General features: G+C 52.3%; 3 protein-coding genes across 5 annotated transcripts; 1 reads left to right on the top strand and 2 right to left on the bottom strand.

Moving 5' to 3' along the window:
- Window positions 1–1,092: 1,092 nt before the first annotated feature.
- On the bottom strand, window positions 1,093–2,658 carry FAU (FAU ubiquitin like and ribosomal protein S30 fusion). 2 transcript variants are annotated; one of them, XM_012463005.2, is made up of 5 exons: window positions 2,547–2,658; window positions 2,193–2,275; window positions 1,954–2,098; window positions 1,436–1,491; window positions 1,093–1,270 (listed from the first exon to the last, which is right to left on the bottom strand). In XM_012463005.2, exons 2-5 carry the CDS (start codon window positions 2,265–2,267, stop codon window positions 1,145–1,147), a joined length of 402 nt encoding a protein of 133 aa, XP_012318428.1. In that variant the 5' UTR covers window positions 2,268–2,275; window positions 2,547–2,658; the 3' UTR covers window positions 1,093–1,144. The 2 variants fall into 2 exon arrangements, with proteins under 2 accessions (XP_012318428.1, XP_064220821.1); XM_064364751.1 differs by lacking the exon at window positions 2,547–2,658 and adding an exon at window positions 2,397–2,507.
- A 104-nt stretch (window positions 2,659–2,762) lies between these two features.
- On the top strand, window positions 2,763–8,499 carry MRPL49 (mitochondrial ribosomal protein L49). Its single transcript, XM_012463004.2, has 4 exons — window positions 2,763–2,886; window positions 5,034–5,184; window positions 6,326–6,450; window positions 6,566–8,499. The coding sequence occupies exons 1-4, from the start codon at window positions 2,809–2,811 to the stop codon at window positions 6,710–6,712; spliced, it is 501 nt and encodes a 166-aa protein (XP_012318427.1). The 5' UTR covers window positions 2,763–2,808; the 3' UTR covers window positions 6,713–8,499.
- Window positions 8,404–15,615, bottom strand: SYVN1 (synoviolin 1). 2 transcript variants are annotated; one of them, XM_012463001.2, is made up of 16 exons: window positions 15,545–15,615; window positions 14,569–14,717; window positions 14,281–14,373; window positions 14,043–14,195; window positions 13,851–13,899; window positions 13,360–13,463; window positions 12,615–12,741; window positions 12,419–12,518; window positions 12,277–12,342; window positions 12,065–12,181; window positions 11,805–11,968; window positions 11,393–11,521; window positions 11,142–11,315; window positions 10,862–11,048; window positions 9,701–9,846; window positions 8,404–9,623 (listed from the first exon to the last, which is right to left on the bottom strand). In XM_012463001.2, exons 2-16 carry the CDS (start codon window positions 14,698–14,700, stop codon window positions 9,517–9,519), a joined length of 1,848 nt encoding a protein of 615 aa, XP_012318424.1. In that variant the 5' UTR covers window positions 14,701–14,717; window positions 15,545–15,615; the 3' UTR covers window positions 8,404–9,516. The 2 variants fall into 2 exon arrangements, with proteins under 2 accessions (XP_012318424.1, XP_012318426.1); XM_012463003.2 differs by having other exon boundaries at window positions 11,142–11,312.
- Between the last annotated feature and the right edge of the window lie 2,405 nt (window positions 15,616–18,020).

Genomic DNA, 18,020 nt, shown 5'->3' with positions numbered 1-18,020 from the left:
CCTGAGCCCAGGAGTTGGAGGCTGCAGTAAGCCATGACTGTGTCACTGCACTCCAGCCTGGATGACAGTGAGACCTTGTCTCAAAAAAAACAAAAACAAAAAGAGGCCCTGGGATGCTATTGTATCTGTCCATATCCTCCCCCTTTCTAAACTGCTAGAAGGCAGAAGTCATGTCTTTAACACCATGGAGACAAAAATAGCCAATATTCACAAACTTACTGTAAGCCAGATGTTAATCTACATCCTTTATTTAATCCTCACAGCAGCTATGGAGATGATGGCAGAGATTAAATTAGTAGTTAGTTCAAAGGCCAGCCACCCAGTAAATGGAGCAGGAAAAAAAGAAGGTCCAAACTCAGGCAGTCAAAAGTCCACAGCCCAAGGGCTTTACCCTGTGGGATGCTATTTTCTAAGATCTGGCAGGTCCAGAAACTTTAGCCAAATGAGGGAGTAGGGTACGGAAGTGCTGGGAGACTCAGGTGCCAGAAGGGAACCTTGAATCAGCCCCAGAGGTACTCCACTTTTGGGAACAATGAAACACCACGATACCCAATCACAGATGTGATTAGGTTAGCAAAGGCCAGCCAGCCAGATATCCCATCACAGATGTGATTAGGTTAGCAAAGGCCAGCCAGCCAGCCAGATATCCGATCACAGATGTGATGAGGTTAGCAAGACCAGCCAGATTCCTGCCCTGGACTCTAAGGCCACAGCTGCTCCCAAGTTCGGGGAACGGCCAGATTCATCTTCTATACAAACCTCTTCCCCCACCCCTCTCTTCCATTGCTGCCTCCATAACAAACCTCTCGCAATTATTCCTGCTACCTTCTCTGTTTAGAAGATGAAAAAGAATAACTTGGGAGGACTGATCAAGTTACTTAGGATCGGGAATAACCCTGATTCTATATCTGAAGCGCCAGGATCTGTGGCTATTGCTTCTTCACAGGAAACTTTTCTGTGAAGGAATGTTAGTTTACCATTTCGTCCCATTATCGAGGGCCTCTGCCTTACTGTTCTTCTAGGGGAAATACCACCAATCCGAGAAGCCACACCTCTCCCTGATGCCTTGCAAATAAAGATGAAACAATGCAATGACTGAACTAAGTGGCTTTTTTTATTAGAGAAAGCCGGAATTACAAAGGACTTAAGAGTTGGCATTGGGGCCCTTCTTCTTGCCAAAGGTGGGCACAACGTTGACAAAGCGCCGGTTGTACTGCATCCGCCTCTTAGCCCGGCCTGTCTTCTTCTTCTTCTTCTCCTGTTTAGCCACCTGGAAAAGGGAGGGCCCTGGTTCCTGTATACCTTGCCTAGCATCCCTTCCTCAGGCTCATCTCCAGGGAGAAGGCAAACCGGCTAAGAGCCCAGCGTCTCGGATTAGCTCTGACAGGAAAAGACGAAGTCCAAACAACACCACCACTAATACTCTCTCACTCACCTTAGGAGTCTGACCTCTCACTTTCCCAGCACGGGCCAGGGAACCATGGACTTTACCTGTAGTGGGAAAGGAAGGCAGCGGCAGGTTAAGAGCAAGAAGGTGCCACCCAGCAGAACCCCTCTTTCCTCAATTCAAGCTTTAAAGAGAAGCTGGGCCCAACAGGTAATGAGAACAAAGTTGCAAATATTTGATCTTGAAATCTGAAGTTTCATTTAAGGATTTTCCAGCTCCTAACTTTATAGAGCACTTTGGGGGCTCTGGTCTGACCTAATTTTAGTGAGGAAGCTTATAGCCAAACAAGGATCCTGTATGTGACTGAAATACTTCACTCTGGCTCAGTCTCGCATGGATGTCTGTGTTCAATTTGAGGCACGTAAACAGGAAGAATCACTGTGAACTGAGGATACAGGGAAGAACTCTATATTACCATAGGTGTGACGACACTCAGCTACCAGGACCATGCCCCCACACCCATAGATGCGCACAGGTAGTTCAAAAAACATTCCTCTCTCACTCACCTCCGAGCATTCGGCCTGCTACTTCCAAGGTGGTCAGGGCCTCCACCCCGCACTGGCCCAGGGTGGCCTCATCCTCCAGGGGCGTGCCTGCCAGGAGTACGACTTGATCTTCCGGGGCAATGCCCTCCAGTGAGGCTACATGAGCCTACAGGGAAAGATAAGGCTCGTAAGAGTTCCCTCGGTCCCCGAAGGTGAAGAGCACAAGAAAATGGAATCCAGGGCGCACCAAACAGCCCTACCTTAATCTGGGCCACCGTTTCCTGGCCGGTCACCTCGAGGGTGTGTAACTCCTGGGCGCGGACGAAGAGCTGCATGTTGGCGACTGAGTAAAGAAAGACGGCTTGTAAGAGAAGCGAAGAAATGCTCTGGGATAAAGGAGGTTTGGGAATGGAAAGCTGCCCAGAAACGATCGCGACGGGATGGAGGTGGTCGCGGAGACTCACGTGGGGAAGGCCAGGCCTGCCAAGAAGTTCGGATAGGAACTGGAGCAGAACCGCAAGGCAGGTCCCGTTCTTCAGTTTACCCCGCTCCCTCTGACACGGCAGCCAACTTGCTACTAAGCCCTTCGGATCCAGCCAAGGCCCTAATCTTACCTGAACCGCGGTGTCAGCTGCCGCTACCGTGAAGATGGAGTCGAGAAAGAGGAAGGAGCGAGGACGCGCACGTACAGATCACCGGTTGCGCGTTGCGTCACTGCTGAGCGACCGCGGGGGGCCCTGGTATTTGTACCGCCCAAGGTGGCACTAGCTCCGCCCCTTTACACTGGCGCAGGCGTTTTTCCGTCCCAGGCAGCGCGCGCAGGAGGGGGCGGGATCAGACAGTTGCGCGCGCAGACGGCTGGCGTAGCGGGTCAAGATGGCAGCTACCAAGTTTGGGGCTTTGCTGCAGGGATGGAGAACCGGCGTCCCTCGGAGCTACGGCCTACGGCTGTTGGTGAGAGCGCTGAGCCTGGAGCTGAGGGCATCGCGTGTCTGAGGCTCATTGTTAATCATTGTAACTCTGAAAACTAAGGCATTCCTACTTGGGGCCTTAGTTTTGCCGTTTACGATCCGGAGAACTTGTCTCGAGTGTAGATATAGGAACGAGAAGGAAAGTGGCAGAGACTCGAGTGCTCTTTGGGAGCAGTGTGTAGGTTAGATTCTGGCTGCAGGACATCCCAGGTTAGTCAGGACTGAGAGGAGCTGCACATCGACTCTAGTAGCTGCCCAAGTTTTCGAAAACGAAATCACAGAGCAGGCGCTGGCACCAGACCATTGGCGACGCTTTTGGGAGCGCAGAGCTGCTGATATTCAGCTACTTCATCCTATTTCCCTGCTCTTGTAACCCCAAGCCTGTCCGAACTTAGGGGTATCTGTCCAAGAAGGATCTTTATGCTGGAGGATGGGAAGGCAGACTCCGGGCTGTGACCTTAAGTAGAGAGTTTACAATTATTTGTTAGTGTAGGCCTTTCCTGGCTGTAAAAATGGTGTAATAAAATACCTAATCAGGCACGTTATTAATTCGAATTAAGTGAAGGCCAGTGCCCGTAAAGCACTTAACACAGTGCCTGGCAATATGAGTGTGCGTGGGGAATTATGATTGCCTTAAAAATTAAGGCAATCATTAAATTAAACACCACTATATCCAATCACAGATGTGATTATGTCAGCAAGGCCAGCCAGGCAATCATGGAGGTACAAACAAGGCCACCCTGCCAATGTAATAATAATATTTATTTCTAAAACTGAGGCAGAAAGTTAAGCCTCAAGTTTCTGAAGGCTTGATTGGCTTTTCAGAAGCGTACACATACTCTTGAATCCCACAAATCCTAAGACAGGCAGACCGTTCAGAGTACCTGAGCTTCCTTTCCATCCCATCTGTACCCTTCACCATGGAAAACTAAAGACCAGTGCTATCGTATGTCAACCTAAATAACAGACTGTAAAAGAAAATGATATTTATTTGGGAATGGGTGTAGACTATGTGCTTATCAGGGAGGTAAAAGAAGACAAAGGTTTTTAAAGGAAACATGGGCTGGGCATGGTTTCTCTCACACCTGTAATCCCAGCACTTTGGGAGGCCAAGGTATGCAGATCACCTGAGGTCAGGAGTTGGAGACCAGTCTGGCCAACATGGCAAAACCCCATCTCTAATAAAAATACACAAATTAGCTGGGTGTGGTGGCAGGCACCTGTAATCCAGCTACTCCAGAGGCTGAAGCAGGACAATCGCTTGAATCCAGGAGCAGGGTTGCAGTGAGCCGAGATCACACCACTGCACTCCAGTCTGAGTGACAGAGTGAGACTCCATCTCAAATAAATAATAATAATAAAAATAAATCAATCAAAGGAAAGCAAAAATGAGTGTTGTATAATTGTTTTGAAAAAAAAAAAAATGTTTTGAGATAGTTATCTTTGGCTACCAGGATGAATAACAAGGGTAGTGCCAGTTCAAGATTGGACAGGCAGTTGTTGGATAGATGTCCTTGCAGACTTTTTTTTTTTTTTTTTTTGAGACAGAGTCTCACTCTCTTGCCCAGGCTGGAGTGCAGTGGTGCAGTCTCAGCTCACTGCAACCTCCACCTCCTGGGTTCAAGCGATTCTCCTGCCTCAGCCTCCCTAGTAGCTGGGATTACAGACATGCGCTACCACACCTGACTAATTTTTGTATTTTTAGTAGAGATGGGATTTGGCTATGTTGGCCATGCTGGTCTCGGAAGTCCTGACCTCAGGTGATTTGCCTGCCTCTGCCTCCCAAAGTGCTGGGATTACAAGTGTGAGCCACCTTGCCCGGCAGAAATATTTTTTTTGTGTAAGGTTGTGGTGGCCTTTGTGCAAGGCTGTAGTTTTTACAGTCTTTTGTGATAGTTCTTTTTAAGTATTTGTGCACAAGAACTCTCTTCATGGCCCTCCCTAGCTCTGTTTGTTGGGTTTTTAACCCAAGTGACTCTATTTTGATTTTGATAACTTTCACACAGATCACCTAGCCTTTTATTTCTGCCATTCTCTCTACCTGTAATGTTTCCATTCTCTACTTACTGAAGTTATGCCATCCTATGTTGGGAAGGCTAATGGAGAAATGGGTTTTTTGTTTTACTTCAGAGCCAGACCCAGGGTCCTCCGGATTACCCCAGCTTTGTGGAGTCTGTGGATGAATACCACTTTGTGGAGCGCCTTTTACCAGCTACCAGGATCCCAGTTCCCCCAAAGCATGAATGTTACCCTACACCTAGTGGTTGGCAGCCTCCCAGAGGTGAGCTGGGTGGTTAGGGATGGTTTGAAGGCTTCACGGAGCATCATCCTCTCCAGAGGTTGGCCTCCCCCGTGAGGTTCCAGATCTCCAGTGGGTTCAGAACTTGTTTTGATATCCCTCTGTGTTAAATCTCTCCCATGCCCAAGGAAGAGCCCAGGAGTGGAGCCCTCTGTTTCACTGGTACTCATCCATCCACACTACTGGGACTGAGTCTTTCCTATATGGGAGAAAGTTTTCTCTCAACAGAGAGAAAACCCAAGAGCTTGGACCTTCTTTCCCCCTAGCAGACTGTGTATTGTAATTAAGAACACAGTTTGGAGTCAGGCAGTTCTGGGTTTGAATTTGGCTTTATTTACTGTTGGTGTTATCTTAAATTAGTCACTTAGTTTGACCCAACCTGTTTTAGCAAAATGGAGATAATCTGCTCAGTTCACAGAGCTCTCAGTGCAGAGCCCAGCATATGGTAGGTAAATCCTATGCTGTAGTGCTTGTAAATCCCAATCTCTTTGTTCCAGAGATTGATTTCACCCTCCCTGACCCAGTGGAGAAGGGCAAGGGTTGGCCCAGAGGGGGACCCAAAGATCTGGGGAGGCATGTCCCTGACTTCATTTTTTCTTGAGCACCTACTTAGTGCCAGGCCTTGTGTTGGGCCTTGGGGTACCAGGGTGAACAATTTGGTCTCCAAGCTGAAGGAAAGAGGAGACCCCCTGACCTGAAGTCTGGTGGTGGCTTGGTCCAGCTGGGTGTACTGTCTGCAGACTGAGGGAAAGGGCCTTGGCTGAGGTGGGATGGTGCCTAGGAAGAGTTGATTTAACAATGTCTTTCCTGGCCGGGCACAGTGGCTCATGCCAGGTAATCCCCACACTTTGGGAAGCCAAAGTGGGTGTATCACAAGGTTAGGAGTTCGAGACCAGCCTGTGTAACACGGTGAAACCCTACCTCTACTAAAATATAAAAAATTAGCTGGGTGTGGTGGAGGATGTCTGTAATCCCAGCTACTTGGGAGGCTAGGGCGAGAGAATTACTTGAACCTGGGAGGCAGAGGTTGCAGTGAGCCGAGATTGTGCCACTGCACTCCAACCTGGTTGAAAGAGCAAGACTCGTCTCCAAAAAAAAAAAAAAAAGTCTTTCCCTGTTGCAGACCCCCCACCCAACCTGCCCTACTTTGTACGACGCTCTCGGATGCACAATATCCCTGTCTACAAGGACATCACGCATGGCAACCGCGAGATGACTGTGATCCGGAAGGTGGAAGGGGACATCTGGGTAAGTGGGTGGGTGGGGCTGGGGCTGGGCCTGACCCTTTCAGGGCTGAAGGGACTGAAGGAGTCCTTTCAAGGTAAGGGACTCTTGGCCTACCTGATTTGCTATCTTCCCCCAGGCCCTGCAGAAAGATGTGGAAGATTTTCTGAGCCCACTGCTGGGGAAGACACCCATCACCCAGGTCAATGAGGTGACAGGTACCCTGCGGATCAAAGGCTACTTTGACCAAGAGCTTAAAGCCTGGCTTTTGGAGAAAGGGTTCTGAGGCCCAGCTGAACAGCCTGCATGACAGCATCCCCTCCAGATTGAGCCTAGGGGGCCGAGGGAGGTGGACATTGGAGCCCCTGGCACTGCAGATACAGAAACTAGGGCTAAAGGACTTTGGGGTGAGGCCTTGCTTGCATAAAGGAGAAAACTTGACCCTATGTACATGCTGGGGGAAGAGTGCCTAATGCCGGAGACCAAATAGGAATAAACCAGGCTTGTGGTGGGCATCAGCAGCTGTCTCTCCTATCTTGGCCTGTTTTTGTTTGTTTTTTTTTTTTGAGACAGAGTCTCACTCTGTCGTCCAGGGTGGAGTGCAGTGGCGCAATCTTGGCTTGCTGCAACTTCCACCTCCTGCTTCAAGCGATTCTCTTGCCTCAGCCTCCTGAGTAGCTGGGATTACAGATGCCTGCCACCACACCCTGTTAGTTTTTCTTTCTTTTTTTTTTTTTTTTTTGAGATGGAGTCACTCTGTCGCCCAGGCTGGAGTGCAATGGTGCAATCTTGGCACGCTGCAACCTCCGCCTCCCAGGTTCAAGCGATTCTCCTGCCTCAGCCTCCCAAGCATCAGGGATTTGTACCACCACGCCCCGCTAATTTTTTTCTTTTAGTAGAGACGGGGTTTCACCACGTTGACCAGGCTGGTCTTGAACTCCTAACCTCAGGCAGTCTGACTGCCTCAGCCTCCCAAAGTGCTGGGATTACAGGCAGGAGCCACCACACTCGCCTAGTTTTTCTAATAGAGATGGGGTTTAACCATGTTGGCCAGGCTGGTCTCGATCTCTTTACCTCAAGTAATCTGCCCACCTCGGCCACCCAAAGTGCTGGAATTATGTGAGCCACTGCACCCGGCTTACCTTGGCCTGTTCTTTCCTTTCCTTGGGACTCCTTGGGCTCAGCAATTCAAATTGTAGTTGTTTTCTGGTGGAAGCAGTAGCCCAACCCAGCTTAGGGGAAGGTAGAACAGGGCAGAACCACTGGGTACTTTGCTTTCTCCAGAGATCACTGTTGCAAATATCCCCAGGCCCTTGCTGCAGGCCAGATCTTGCTTGGTGCAGGCTGTGGGGAACACAGATGACTCAGGCATGGGTCTTGGAGATCTTGTTCCAAGTGCAGTGCTGACACTGGGGCAGAGTGCCCACATTAGCCCTGGGCTCTTTCTGAGAGATAGGTGGTCCATTCTTTCTTGGTCACTGTTCCATTGCAGACTAGACTTGCTGGCCTGACCACAAGGAGTGCCTGGGAACTCCTCGTAGCCAGCCTAGGGCCATCCACCTCAGCCTGCTGACCTGGAATCAAGGCTAGAGAGGGGTTTGCAGGCAGGAAGATGCTGACCTTTCACTCTACCATTGCATCCCAACCCCAGCCAACTAGTCTTTGTACATGCCCTATACTTGGAGTCACAGGGGCCAAAGACCTGAGACCTCACCCTACCCCCAAACTGCCTAAGACAGCTTTCAGTTCCTGGCTCCCCAACTTGGTCTCTGCCCTGAGGCAGGGCACTGAACTCTGGGCCGCTTCTCCATGTGTAAAATGAGCACATCTTCCTAATCTGTTAATGGTCAATGGTATCCCCAAGGATAGTTTTGGCTTCCATAGAAACCCTCGAGCCTGAAGATTCCAGGCCATTCTCAAGTGTACAGCCAGAGCAGGGAGCCCAACGCTGATTTCTTTCTGTGACACAGCCTCACCAATTGTTAATGCAAGTTTTTTATTTGGCTGTATATACAATTTAAGCTATTAAAATTTGTACAATATTTACAAATTAAATAATCATCTGAAACTGTCTCCAGCAACTCTTGTAACACAAAACCATGGGGAAAAGACAGGGGCAGGCAAGTCCTAGCTCCTGTGGTCCCTCCTTGGCACTGAGCCTTTTCTAAACTGGAAAGACCAGGAGTCTGGCACTCCTGCTCCTCCTTCCTGGGCGGGTTTAAGCATTCAACTTCAAAAGACAAATTTTAAGCCAAAAGACCCTAGTAAGGAAGTAATTCCAATTCTAAACTCAAGAAATTCTGCTAGTTGAGAAGTGGCCTTCCTTGGACGCTGGGGTTGCAGTGGTCAGGAGCAGGCACACTGGCCCTTGCCTGGAGTGTGGCTGGGCAGTGGCTGCTGGGTGAGACAGGTCAGTCTCACCTAAGAAGCTGCAGGGGAAAGAGGCCTGGGGGGAGGGGAGGGGCAGGGTCCCTCAGTGCTGCCCGCCTGCCCCCCCACTCCCAGGCATTCCTTTCCCTGAGTTGTGTGGTTGCCAGTAAGACGCAGAAATGCCATAGGGCATAGGGGGCACAGCCACCACCACAAAGGGCTTCTGGGGAGATCAGGATAAGAAAAGGAAATGGGTACCAGTCTTGGGGGCAGGCCAGAGAACAAGTTCCTAGCTTACCTCTAGCCCCTCTGGAGTCCCCACTTGGGAATGGGAGCTAATACTGTTCGGCACTGCAGTGTGACTCCGCACGCACAAGTAGGACTCGGAGGGGCTGCCCCTCCTCCCAGAAAGGGGTGGGGAAGAAGAGGGCTTCTCAGAGGCTGAATCACCTGCCTTCATGGCCCCAGCAGAACACAGGGCTGAAGAGTTGGAGAGGAAGGCTGGCTGGAACTGACCCAAGATCCCCATGACTGGCTGGGACTATGAGAGCTGGAGTCAACTGGGAACTCCAGCCTCTTTCCACTTGGCCTAGGGGATGCTGCTGCCTTTTTCTTAGAGCTGGGGTACTACTCCCTGGTGCAGACAGAGAGGGAGCTGGCACTTGGTGGCAGGACGTGTTCCAGCGAGGGCTGCTCAAAAGAGCCAGGACTAGGGCAGTGTCAGTGGGCAACAGGAGACTCCAGCTTCTGCAGGCGGCGCCGGCGGAGCTCGGCTGCATCAGGCTCTCCATCCTCAGGCATCTCCTCTGTGCCCACTGACTCAGGAGCTGGGGATGATAGACTAGAAGTGGAACCTAGAGAAGTTCCCTCCTCCCCGCCACCCCCAGAGGCCAATCACGCCTACCTGGAGGCCTTTCCGTTTCAGGGGCTGGTGGGGAGGCTCCTGGGGTTGGGGTCGTGGCCTCTGAGTCAGGGATGCTGGTGGAGGCAGCAGCAACTGTAGTGGCAGTCTCCTCAGTACGGTTGACTGAAGTGGCAGGCCGGGGGGGCCTGGGAAAAGAAGGGATGAGAGGCGGGCCTGGCCTTGACATCCTAGGTTGGGCAGATTCTCCTGCCCTTGGTAAGCCTTGCAGAACAGAGTATAGAAATGATGTGCCCCTGTGGCCCCAGTGCCTGGCAAACACAAGTGAACATGCTGAATGAACTCACATAGGGTGACTTGACTCAAGGACCAAATGATTCTATCCCTGAGACTGCAAGATGCTTGCAGGTAGGGACTGGTGACCTGTTCACTCTTACCCTGCAGTCTCCACCCTGGGGAGTCAGGCACTTTATAGGGGACCCACCGAATACATCACAGTGCCCAAGCCTTGGACCCAAGTTCCCCTCTAAGCCTGTGCTGTCACTGCTGGATGCCAGGCATTATGTACATGTGACTTTAAGAGACAGGGTCTCAGCTGTTACCAAAGCTGGAATTTAGTGGCACAATCAGCTCACTGCAGCCTGAAACTCCTGAGCTCAAGCAATCCTCCTGGCTCAGCCTCCCAAAGTGCTGAGATTACAGGTGTAAACTACCACATCGGCAGTATACATCACTTATGAACAGGAATTAAGACCCCGTTATTCAAATAATGTGAGAGGTCAAAAGCAAGTGAGTGATGGGACGAGCGCTTGAACCTGGGATGGCTCCAAGTGACTTTCTATTATTCGCTCCCTCAGTTTGAGGGCAGCAGTTGCCAATCCAAGTGTTACCATATCTCAGGAGAATATTGTGATAAATTAAAGCACTACAAATTCTGAATAATTTGACTTTAGAAAAATAAAAAGGAGTAAACTCCAAGGTCAGCTCTCAAATAAACATCACTCCCACTGAGATCCAGACATGCTTTCTGGAGTGGGAAGACAGACAGGCACCAGGAGTTACCAAGAACTTCTGGAGAACCTGGGAGGGCCTGTAGATGGGTAGCCTGAACCAGCAGGTGTCAAAGGCCAAGAACCACTGCTGGGGACCTCTTAGCAGCTCCACTCCCACCAAACCCACTCTGCTTCCCCTGTGCAGACACACCCCAAGGAGGCCAGCACAGTGAGGTACTGGTTGATCTGCAGCATGGCGGCGTCCAGCAGTGTGTGGATGTTACGCAGGCTCTGCAGCCGGGCCTCCAAGTGCTGCCGCTCATGGCCCTCCAGAGCTCGCAGCTCCTCTGGGGTCAGCCCAGCAAAGCCCGCAGGGGGCACAGGCATTGGAGGGAAGGCTGGAGAGAGAGAGAGGGGTTCAGTCTGGGCTGCTTCTGGGGCCAGATACCAACCTCACCCCCAAGAAGAACCCAGAGAGTGGCTCAACTTACCAAAGGGTGGAGGCAGGGGCATGCCCATCCAGGGAGGAGGGAAGGGGAAGCCAGGGGCAGGGCCAGCCTCTGAAGCAGAGCTAGAGCCCGAGCTGGATGGTGTAGCAGAAGCGGCAGCAGCACTGGTGCCAGCAGCTGTGGTTGTGGCTGCTCCACTGGGCCGAGAAAGGGCTGCTGAAGAGCAGGAACAAGTTATCAGTGAGTGTTCCATCCCTGCCACCCCCTGGCTGTCACAGTACCCAAAGGCTCACCTGCACTGGTGGATGGAGGGGCCACAGCCTCTCCTGAGCTGGGGGGAGGTGGGACAGGTGGAAAGGGGCCCATGGGGGGCCACAGTGGGAACATGCCTGGAGGAAAAGGAGGCAGGAGGCCCTGAGGGACTGCAAAGAAAAAGACAGAGGTGAGAAAAGGACCAAATGGACACAAACCAACTCCCAGGCAGGGGCCCTGGCTACTGGGAGCTCTGTCCTCTGTTCCCAAGGTCCTGAGCTCAGCACTGGTCACACACTGACTGCAAGCATCTATTTCTCATCTTTTCACCCCTCCGTAGTCCAGACTGAGACACTGGAGGACAGGGACTCTCCAATTTCCCAGCATCTTCCATACTCATCCCAGGGCAAGTACCCAGTGGTGTGCTGGATGGCCAGACAAGAGGATACTCACAGTTGGGGGGCTGAGGCAAGAGTGGTGGGGGATGGGGGGCAGGGGGTGGCCCCTGATCCGCAGGCTCTGGGGGCGGTGGTGACTGGGCTGGCAGCGATGCCCGAAGGACATCCATACGGCAGGTGGGGCAAGTCTGCTGCCGCTGGAACCAGGAGCGCAGGCAGCTGGGGGTCAAGGCCAGGCAGAGGTCAGCAGGTCCCTAGGGGCCTGCCTTCTGGGGCCTGTGCCCTGCTGTGCAGGCTCCCCAGGGCCCCTCCCACCTGGTGTGGAAAATGTGGTTGCAGGGCAGTCTCTTGGCACCAGTCACCATCTCTTCTCGGCAGATGATGCAGACATTGTCCATTGCCTGGAGTTCCTCTGGGGTGGCATCTGGATACCTGGTTAGGACGGCAGGGAATGTGTCAGGTCCAGCGCTGGAAGCAGAGGGACCCAGGACAGAGCTTGGGACAGCAGCCATGACAAGCCTACTTACAGTGTGTTCATGTTGCGGATGGCCCGGCGAGACATAATGGCATCTGTCACAGCTTTCTTGAACTGTCTGAAAGGACAGCCAGTGAAAGCAGGGAAAGGGAAGGGATTGCATCAGGAGGATCGGGGGACAGGGCTAGGCTTACCTCATGGCGAGGTACATGGGCCGGATGGCAAAGAGTGGGAAGGTGTGCACCTTGATCATGATGGTCATGAAGGCCATGTACAGCAGAACCTTGATGAAGCCTGTGGGGAGGGGATGCAGAGAGCAGCAGGTCACAGGGCCTGGAGGCAGAGTGCAGGGTGCTGATCCAGATCAGGAGAGGCCCAGGCTCCTCTCACCTGTAAACAGCTCCGTGTAGAGCATGTACACAGCCTTGTTGTCCCAGGGGTTCTCACTCTGGAGGTCCACGGAGTGCAGCACATACTTGATGAAGATGGTGAGCACCATCGTCATCAGGATGGCATACTGGAGAGAGAGGGGGGTGAGGGGGATAAAACACACGGCTCCCCCGGGCCTCTGCAGCAGGCGCAGTGGTATAATCACAGGCTCAGGATACACCCGGGGTCGTCCTAGCTCCTCCACTCGCTAGCTGTGCCTTTTGGCAACTCAATGAACCTCAGTTTACTTGTCTATAAAATGACAGAATTAACTATTCCTTTATAACAATACTGTCTTGCTAAGAGATACAGGTCAGGAGCTCAGCACAGGGCCTGGTGTGAAATTCACACTCAACAAATATGAGCTGTTATCACTGAACACATTCTCCCTCTGCCAGGGATATGCCTCCAATTGTCCATCAAGCTAATCTTCTCCTGTCCATTACCAGCTAGCTCTGGCACGAGCCTCCAGGAACCCTCCCCTGAACCCCAGTTTGGGGCTCCTCCTTGGCCCTAGCCTTTGTGCTCTTCCCCAATCACCTAGAAGTGAGTGTGTGGAGGGCAGGAGCCATATCTGATCACTGCCCCTTGGTGGCCGGCACAGGTTGGCCACATAGCAGATGCTGAGGAAGGGTCTGTTGGGCTATGCAAGGCACATGTGGGGTCACCTCGAGCTTGTCCTCTCAACCTCCCAACCCAGTCTTACCTCAAAGCCAAACACCAGCTGCACAGAAGCCCCACGGGTCAGGATGCTGTGATAGGCATGGCTGACAAAGAGGAAGTCCAGGATACCCAGGAGGAACATAAGAGCTGTGGGGACCCCCATAAATGGGGGGTAGGTGGGATCAGCCCAGGGCCCAATAGCTATTTAATGCTCTAGGACAGCCCCACCCTCAAGCCCTTCATGGCCCCAGGAACCTAGTCAGGTGGGCACACACCACTGAACCTGGCCCTCTGGGAACTCCCTGGGGGAGGGGGAGTCGTTGGAGCTGCCCAGGCTGCAGGTGAGGAGGCAAAGAGCTGAGGGCCCAGGCAGTTGAGAAGCCCTGGAGTGGAACAGGACAGAGACTATGCAAATTAACTTCCTAAATTATCTTTCCTGTACAGCTGTGAGCTAAGGGGGCAGCCTGTGCTCTGGAGTACAGGTCCATGGTTCACGTTCCAATCCTTCCCTCCCCTCCCCTGAATCTCACTCACAGACAATGCGGCAGTGAAAGAGCCAGGAGATGTTGGGGCTGCGTTCCATCTGAGGCAGAGCACAGAGGGGGCCTGTCAGGAAGCCTGGGGCTCACCCCAGATCCCCAACCCAGCCCTCCCTGCTCCTTAAGCCTGCTCTCTGGCCACTCCCTGGCTTCCACCTGCTCCAGAAAACCCCCTGACTCGACTCACAAAGTCCACACGGTCCTCAGCCAGCCAGTGGAAACATTTGAGGAAGAGAAGGAGAGTGAAGAGTGCAACAAAGCGGGGGCTGAAGTCATCCCGAAAAACGGTGAAGGCCAAACAAGTCTCTGTGACAGCGTACCAGGAACGTTCCAGGAGGTGCTGGAGGCCAGGCAGGGAATAACGTGGATCCCAAACATTCTCTCCCAGCACCCTGCCCTCATCTTTGGGGCCACCGCCATCTTACCTCCATCTCTGCTGCCCTCAGCTGCCCAAAGAACACCTTGCCCATCACCTTGCCCAGGAGGAAGACAAGGACAAAGGCCTGGATGTACAGGACCTAGGAGTGGGGAGAGGCTGTGGTTTGAGGTCACTTTTCATTTTCTTCTGCCTGGGACTCATCATTCAGGATCCTCCATATTGTCATCACAGTTTATTCAAACTTAGGCAGCTGGTGGCTACTTCCCTACTTATGTGATCTCTAGCCCCGCCCCTGGCCCAGGAAGACTCCTCCCTCCCTGAGCCCTGAACTCACAGCCATGCTGGGGCTGGACTTGGTCAGGTACACCACAGTGGGGTAGAACTGGTGTTTGAGGTAGTAGGCGTGAGCCACCACGGCCCCAGTCAGCGCCAGGCTGGCCGCCATCATCACTGCCGTGCGGAACATTGCCCTGGCCCGGAGACCTGCATGGGGCAAGAAAACTTATGTGATGCTTATGCTGTGCAAAACAGCGCGGTGCCTGGTACAGCCTCAACAGGAGAAAGGGGGGAAATCACATTTCTCTCTCGAAATCATCAAACCAAGAATAGCTTACGCTCCCCCATTTTACAAATGAGACTCGAAGGGGTTAAGTGATCACACTGACGCAAGGCCTGGAACCTGGGTCAGTCTTGTTTCAAATCTAGGGCTCTTTCCACGCTGCCTGCCAAGCCGCCTCCTCTAGGGAGGCGATGAGGAAAAGCTGCAGTGTTGGAGGAGGGGGAGCTGCACTGCTGACCCTCCAGTGAAGGAGCTGGCATGGAAGTCAACAGCAGAAATCTGCTCCAGGGGCAGGAACGCGAGGCCAGGGCTGAGAGCAGCCAAGGCACAGGGGGATGCAGACCGGGTAGGCGACAGCGCCGGTGACAGCTGTGTTAGATTGGGCAGTTCGGACGCACGACCAGTGGGAGTGGGCGGGGAACGTCAGCCTGGAACCCTGGGGTCCCCCGACCCCCGGAGTGGCGTCAACTCAGGGCACCACAGGAACGGCCGGCCGGCAGAGAGCAGCGGCGGGACGGGAGGAACCGGGTCGCCCTCGCGGCCTCGCATCTGTGAGCACCAGGAGTTGCGAGCGTCGCAGGCAGGGTCCAGACTTGAGCAGAGCGGCCGCACCGGCATCTGAGGTCTCCCGCCAGCTGACAGGCCGAAAGCGCGCGGCAGGGCTGAGGGGCGCGCCGACCCCAGAGACCTCAAGGGGAAGGTTCGGGTCCCGACCCTGACCACAACTCGGGCCTGACTTCGCCCCACTCACCAGGAACCCAGGGCCGCGAGCCCGCTCAATCCGCGCGACTGCGGCGGCCGCTCCGGTTAACAACACTCCCCACCCCCTGCGAACCGGAACTTCGAGGGTCAGACACCTCACTTCCGGCTGCGCGGGGCGCGGCGTGGGTCGTACCAAGTGGGTCCTGCTCTGGCTCGCACTGCGCCCTACGTGGGACCATGGCAGTGGTTACCACCGTATCTGGGGCTCGTGTCTACGGGAAATGGCTGGGCAAGATATGCGAGAGTTGGTCAGAAGGTAATAGGGCAACAGGGAAGACTTGGGCCCCCCTATTATTTATTAGTCACAGATGGTACGGCCCCTGCTCTGAGTGGCCTCCTCCAAGTGGGGGACTCGGCACCGCGAGCGGCTGGGAGGTGGAGCCGTGTGCGGGCTGTACCACCTGGAGGGGGGAGTAGGTCAGGGAGACTGTACAGGCCTAAGGGGAATGAAATGTTTAAGAGCCTCAATTTAGGGAGAGTCACAACAGTTTGACAAATAGGGTGCTCTCTGAGAGAACTGGATGCGGAAGACAAAAATTTGTCTTCTCCATGATCACCCCCCAAAGTGTGTGGGAGTGAGTTGGGTCCCGTGGCTGCCGCTGATTGGTTGCGATAAAGTTACGCGGACCAATAAGAAAAAGAAAGTACCTTTGCTGGCCTGTAGAAAGGGGAAAGCAGGTGAGTGGTTGTTAGGGGTGGACCGCTGTGTTGCTTAGGCCCGGGTCCCACCCTAGTTGGCTGAGAGTAGGGAAAACGCGGTCCGTGGGCGGGTGATCCCTGGCTGGCCTCCGGGGATATTTGCCGCACCAGGACAGGGAGGGGCAGCCAGGTGTACCCGGGACAGGGAGATTAATTTCTGCAAATCTTGGGGTGGAAGTGTTCTGTTTGTGCAAAGGAATTGACTGCAGCGAAGCAGGTCTGCCCCCATCTCAGTGTGTGGTTTTGCTATCCGTGTATTGTTCAGCTCTGAGCCATAAGCAAGACCCCCACTGGTCCTGGGCTGCGCTGTATTTTCGTTCGTGTCTGGGTCGCAGCCAACTAAGCCCGCTGATTAACAACATGGAGCTAATGCATCCGCTTTGTTCCTTGCGTTTTCCTCCGTCATCTCATTTATTTATTTATTTATTTATTTATTTATTTAATTTATTTTTTTGAGACGGAGTTTCGCTCTTGTTACCCAGGCTGGAGTGCAATGGCGCGATCTCGACTCACCGCAACCTCCACCTCCTGGGTTCAGGCAATTCTCCTGCCTCAGCCTCCTGAGTAGCTGGGATTACAGGCACGCGCCACCATGCCCAGCTAATTTTTGTATTAGTAGAGACGGGGTTTCACCATGTTGACCAGGATGGTCTCGATCTCTTGACCTCGTGATCCACCCGCCTCGGCCTATTTATTTATTTTTAAAGTGGGGTTTCTCCATGATGGCCAGGCTGGTCTTGAACTCCTGACCTCAGGTGATCCACCCACCTTGGCCTCCCAAAGTGCTAGGATTACAGGCGTGAGCCACCGCGCCCGGCCTAGAATAACATTTATATTGATTTTGCAATATAGGTACTAAGGCAATTCAATGGTGAAAGATGATTTTTCTTTTCCTTTTGTTTTTTTTTTTTTTTTGAGGCTGAGTCTTGCTCTGTCACCCAGGCTGGAATAGGATCTCGGCTCACTGAAACCTCTGCCTCCCAGGTTCAAGCAATTCTCCTGCCTCAGTCTCCTGAGTAGCTAGGATTACTGGCATGTGTGGCCATGCCTAGCTAATATTTGCATTTTTAGTAGAGACAGAGTTTCATCATGTTGGCCAGGCTGGTCTCGAATGCCTGTCCTGGTGATCTGCCTGCCTCGGCCTCCCAAAGTGCTGGGATTACAGGCGTGACCCACTGGGCCCGGCCAAAAGATGATTTTCGTCAGAAGTGGTGAAATAATTGTATATCCATATGAAAACATAAAACCTACTTCCCTACCTTGTATCATATACAACACTTAACTTGAAATGCACCATAGGTCTAAATATGAAACCTAAAACTATAATATCTCTAGAAGAAAACAAAACATCAAGTTAATATAAAAAGTTGCAGGTGATAAAGAAAAAAAGAAAAAAAAATTATTGGTGTTGCTGGGTTAGGCAAGAATTTCTTAAATAGGATGCAAATAGTATAAACTATCAAAGAAACAAATTGATAAATTGGATTTAATCCAAACTAAACACTTTAGCTGTTCATATGACAGTTAAAGGGAGAAAAATTGGTAGAAAATATTTGCAAACCGTGTATCTGACAAAGGACTCATGTTGTGAATACATAAAGTGTTCTTATAACTTAATAATAAGAAAATGAGGCTGGGCGTGGTGGCTCACGCCTGTAATCCCAGCACTTTCAGAGGGTGAGGTGGGCGGTTCCCCTGAGGTCAGGAGTTCTAGACCAGCCTGGCCAACATAGTGAAACCCCGTCTCTACTAAAAATACAAAAATT

This window comes from Aotus nancymaae, unplaced genomic scaffold, assembly GCF_030222135.1.
Source record: "Aotus nancymaae isolate 86718 unplaced genomic scaffold, 86718_ANA_hifiasm-v0.15.2.pri h1tg000059l, whole genome shotgun sequence".
In the NCBI taxonomy this organism is placed as follows: Eukaryota; Metazoa; Chordata; class Mammalia; order Primates; family Aotidae; genus Aotus; species Aotus nancymaae.
This window is presented reverse-complemented; position numbering and strand designations above follow the sequence as displayed.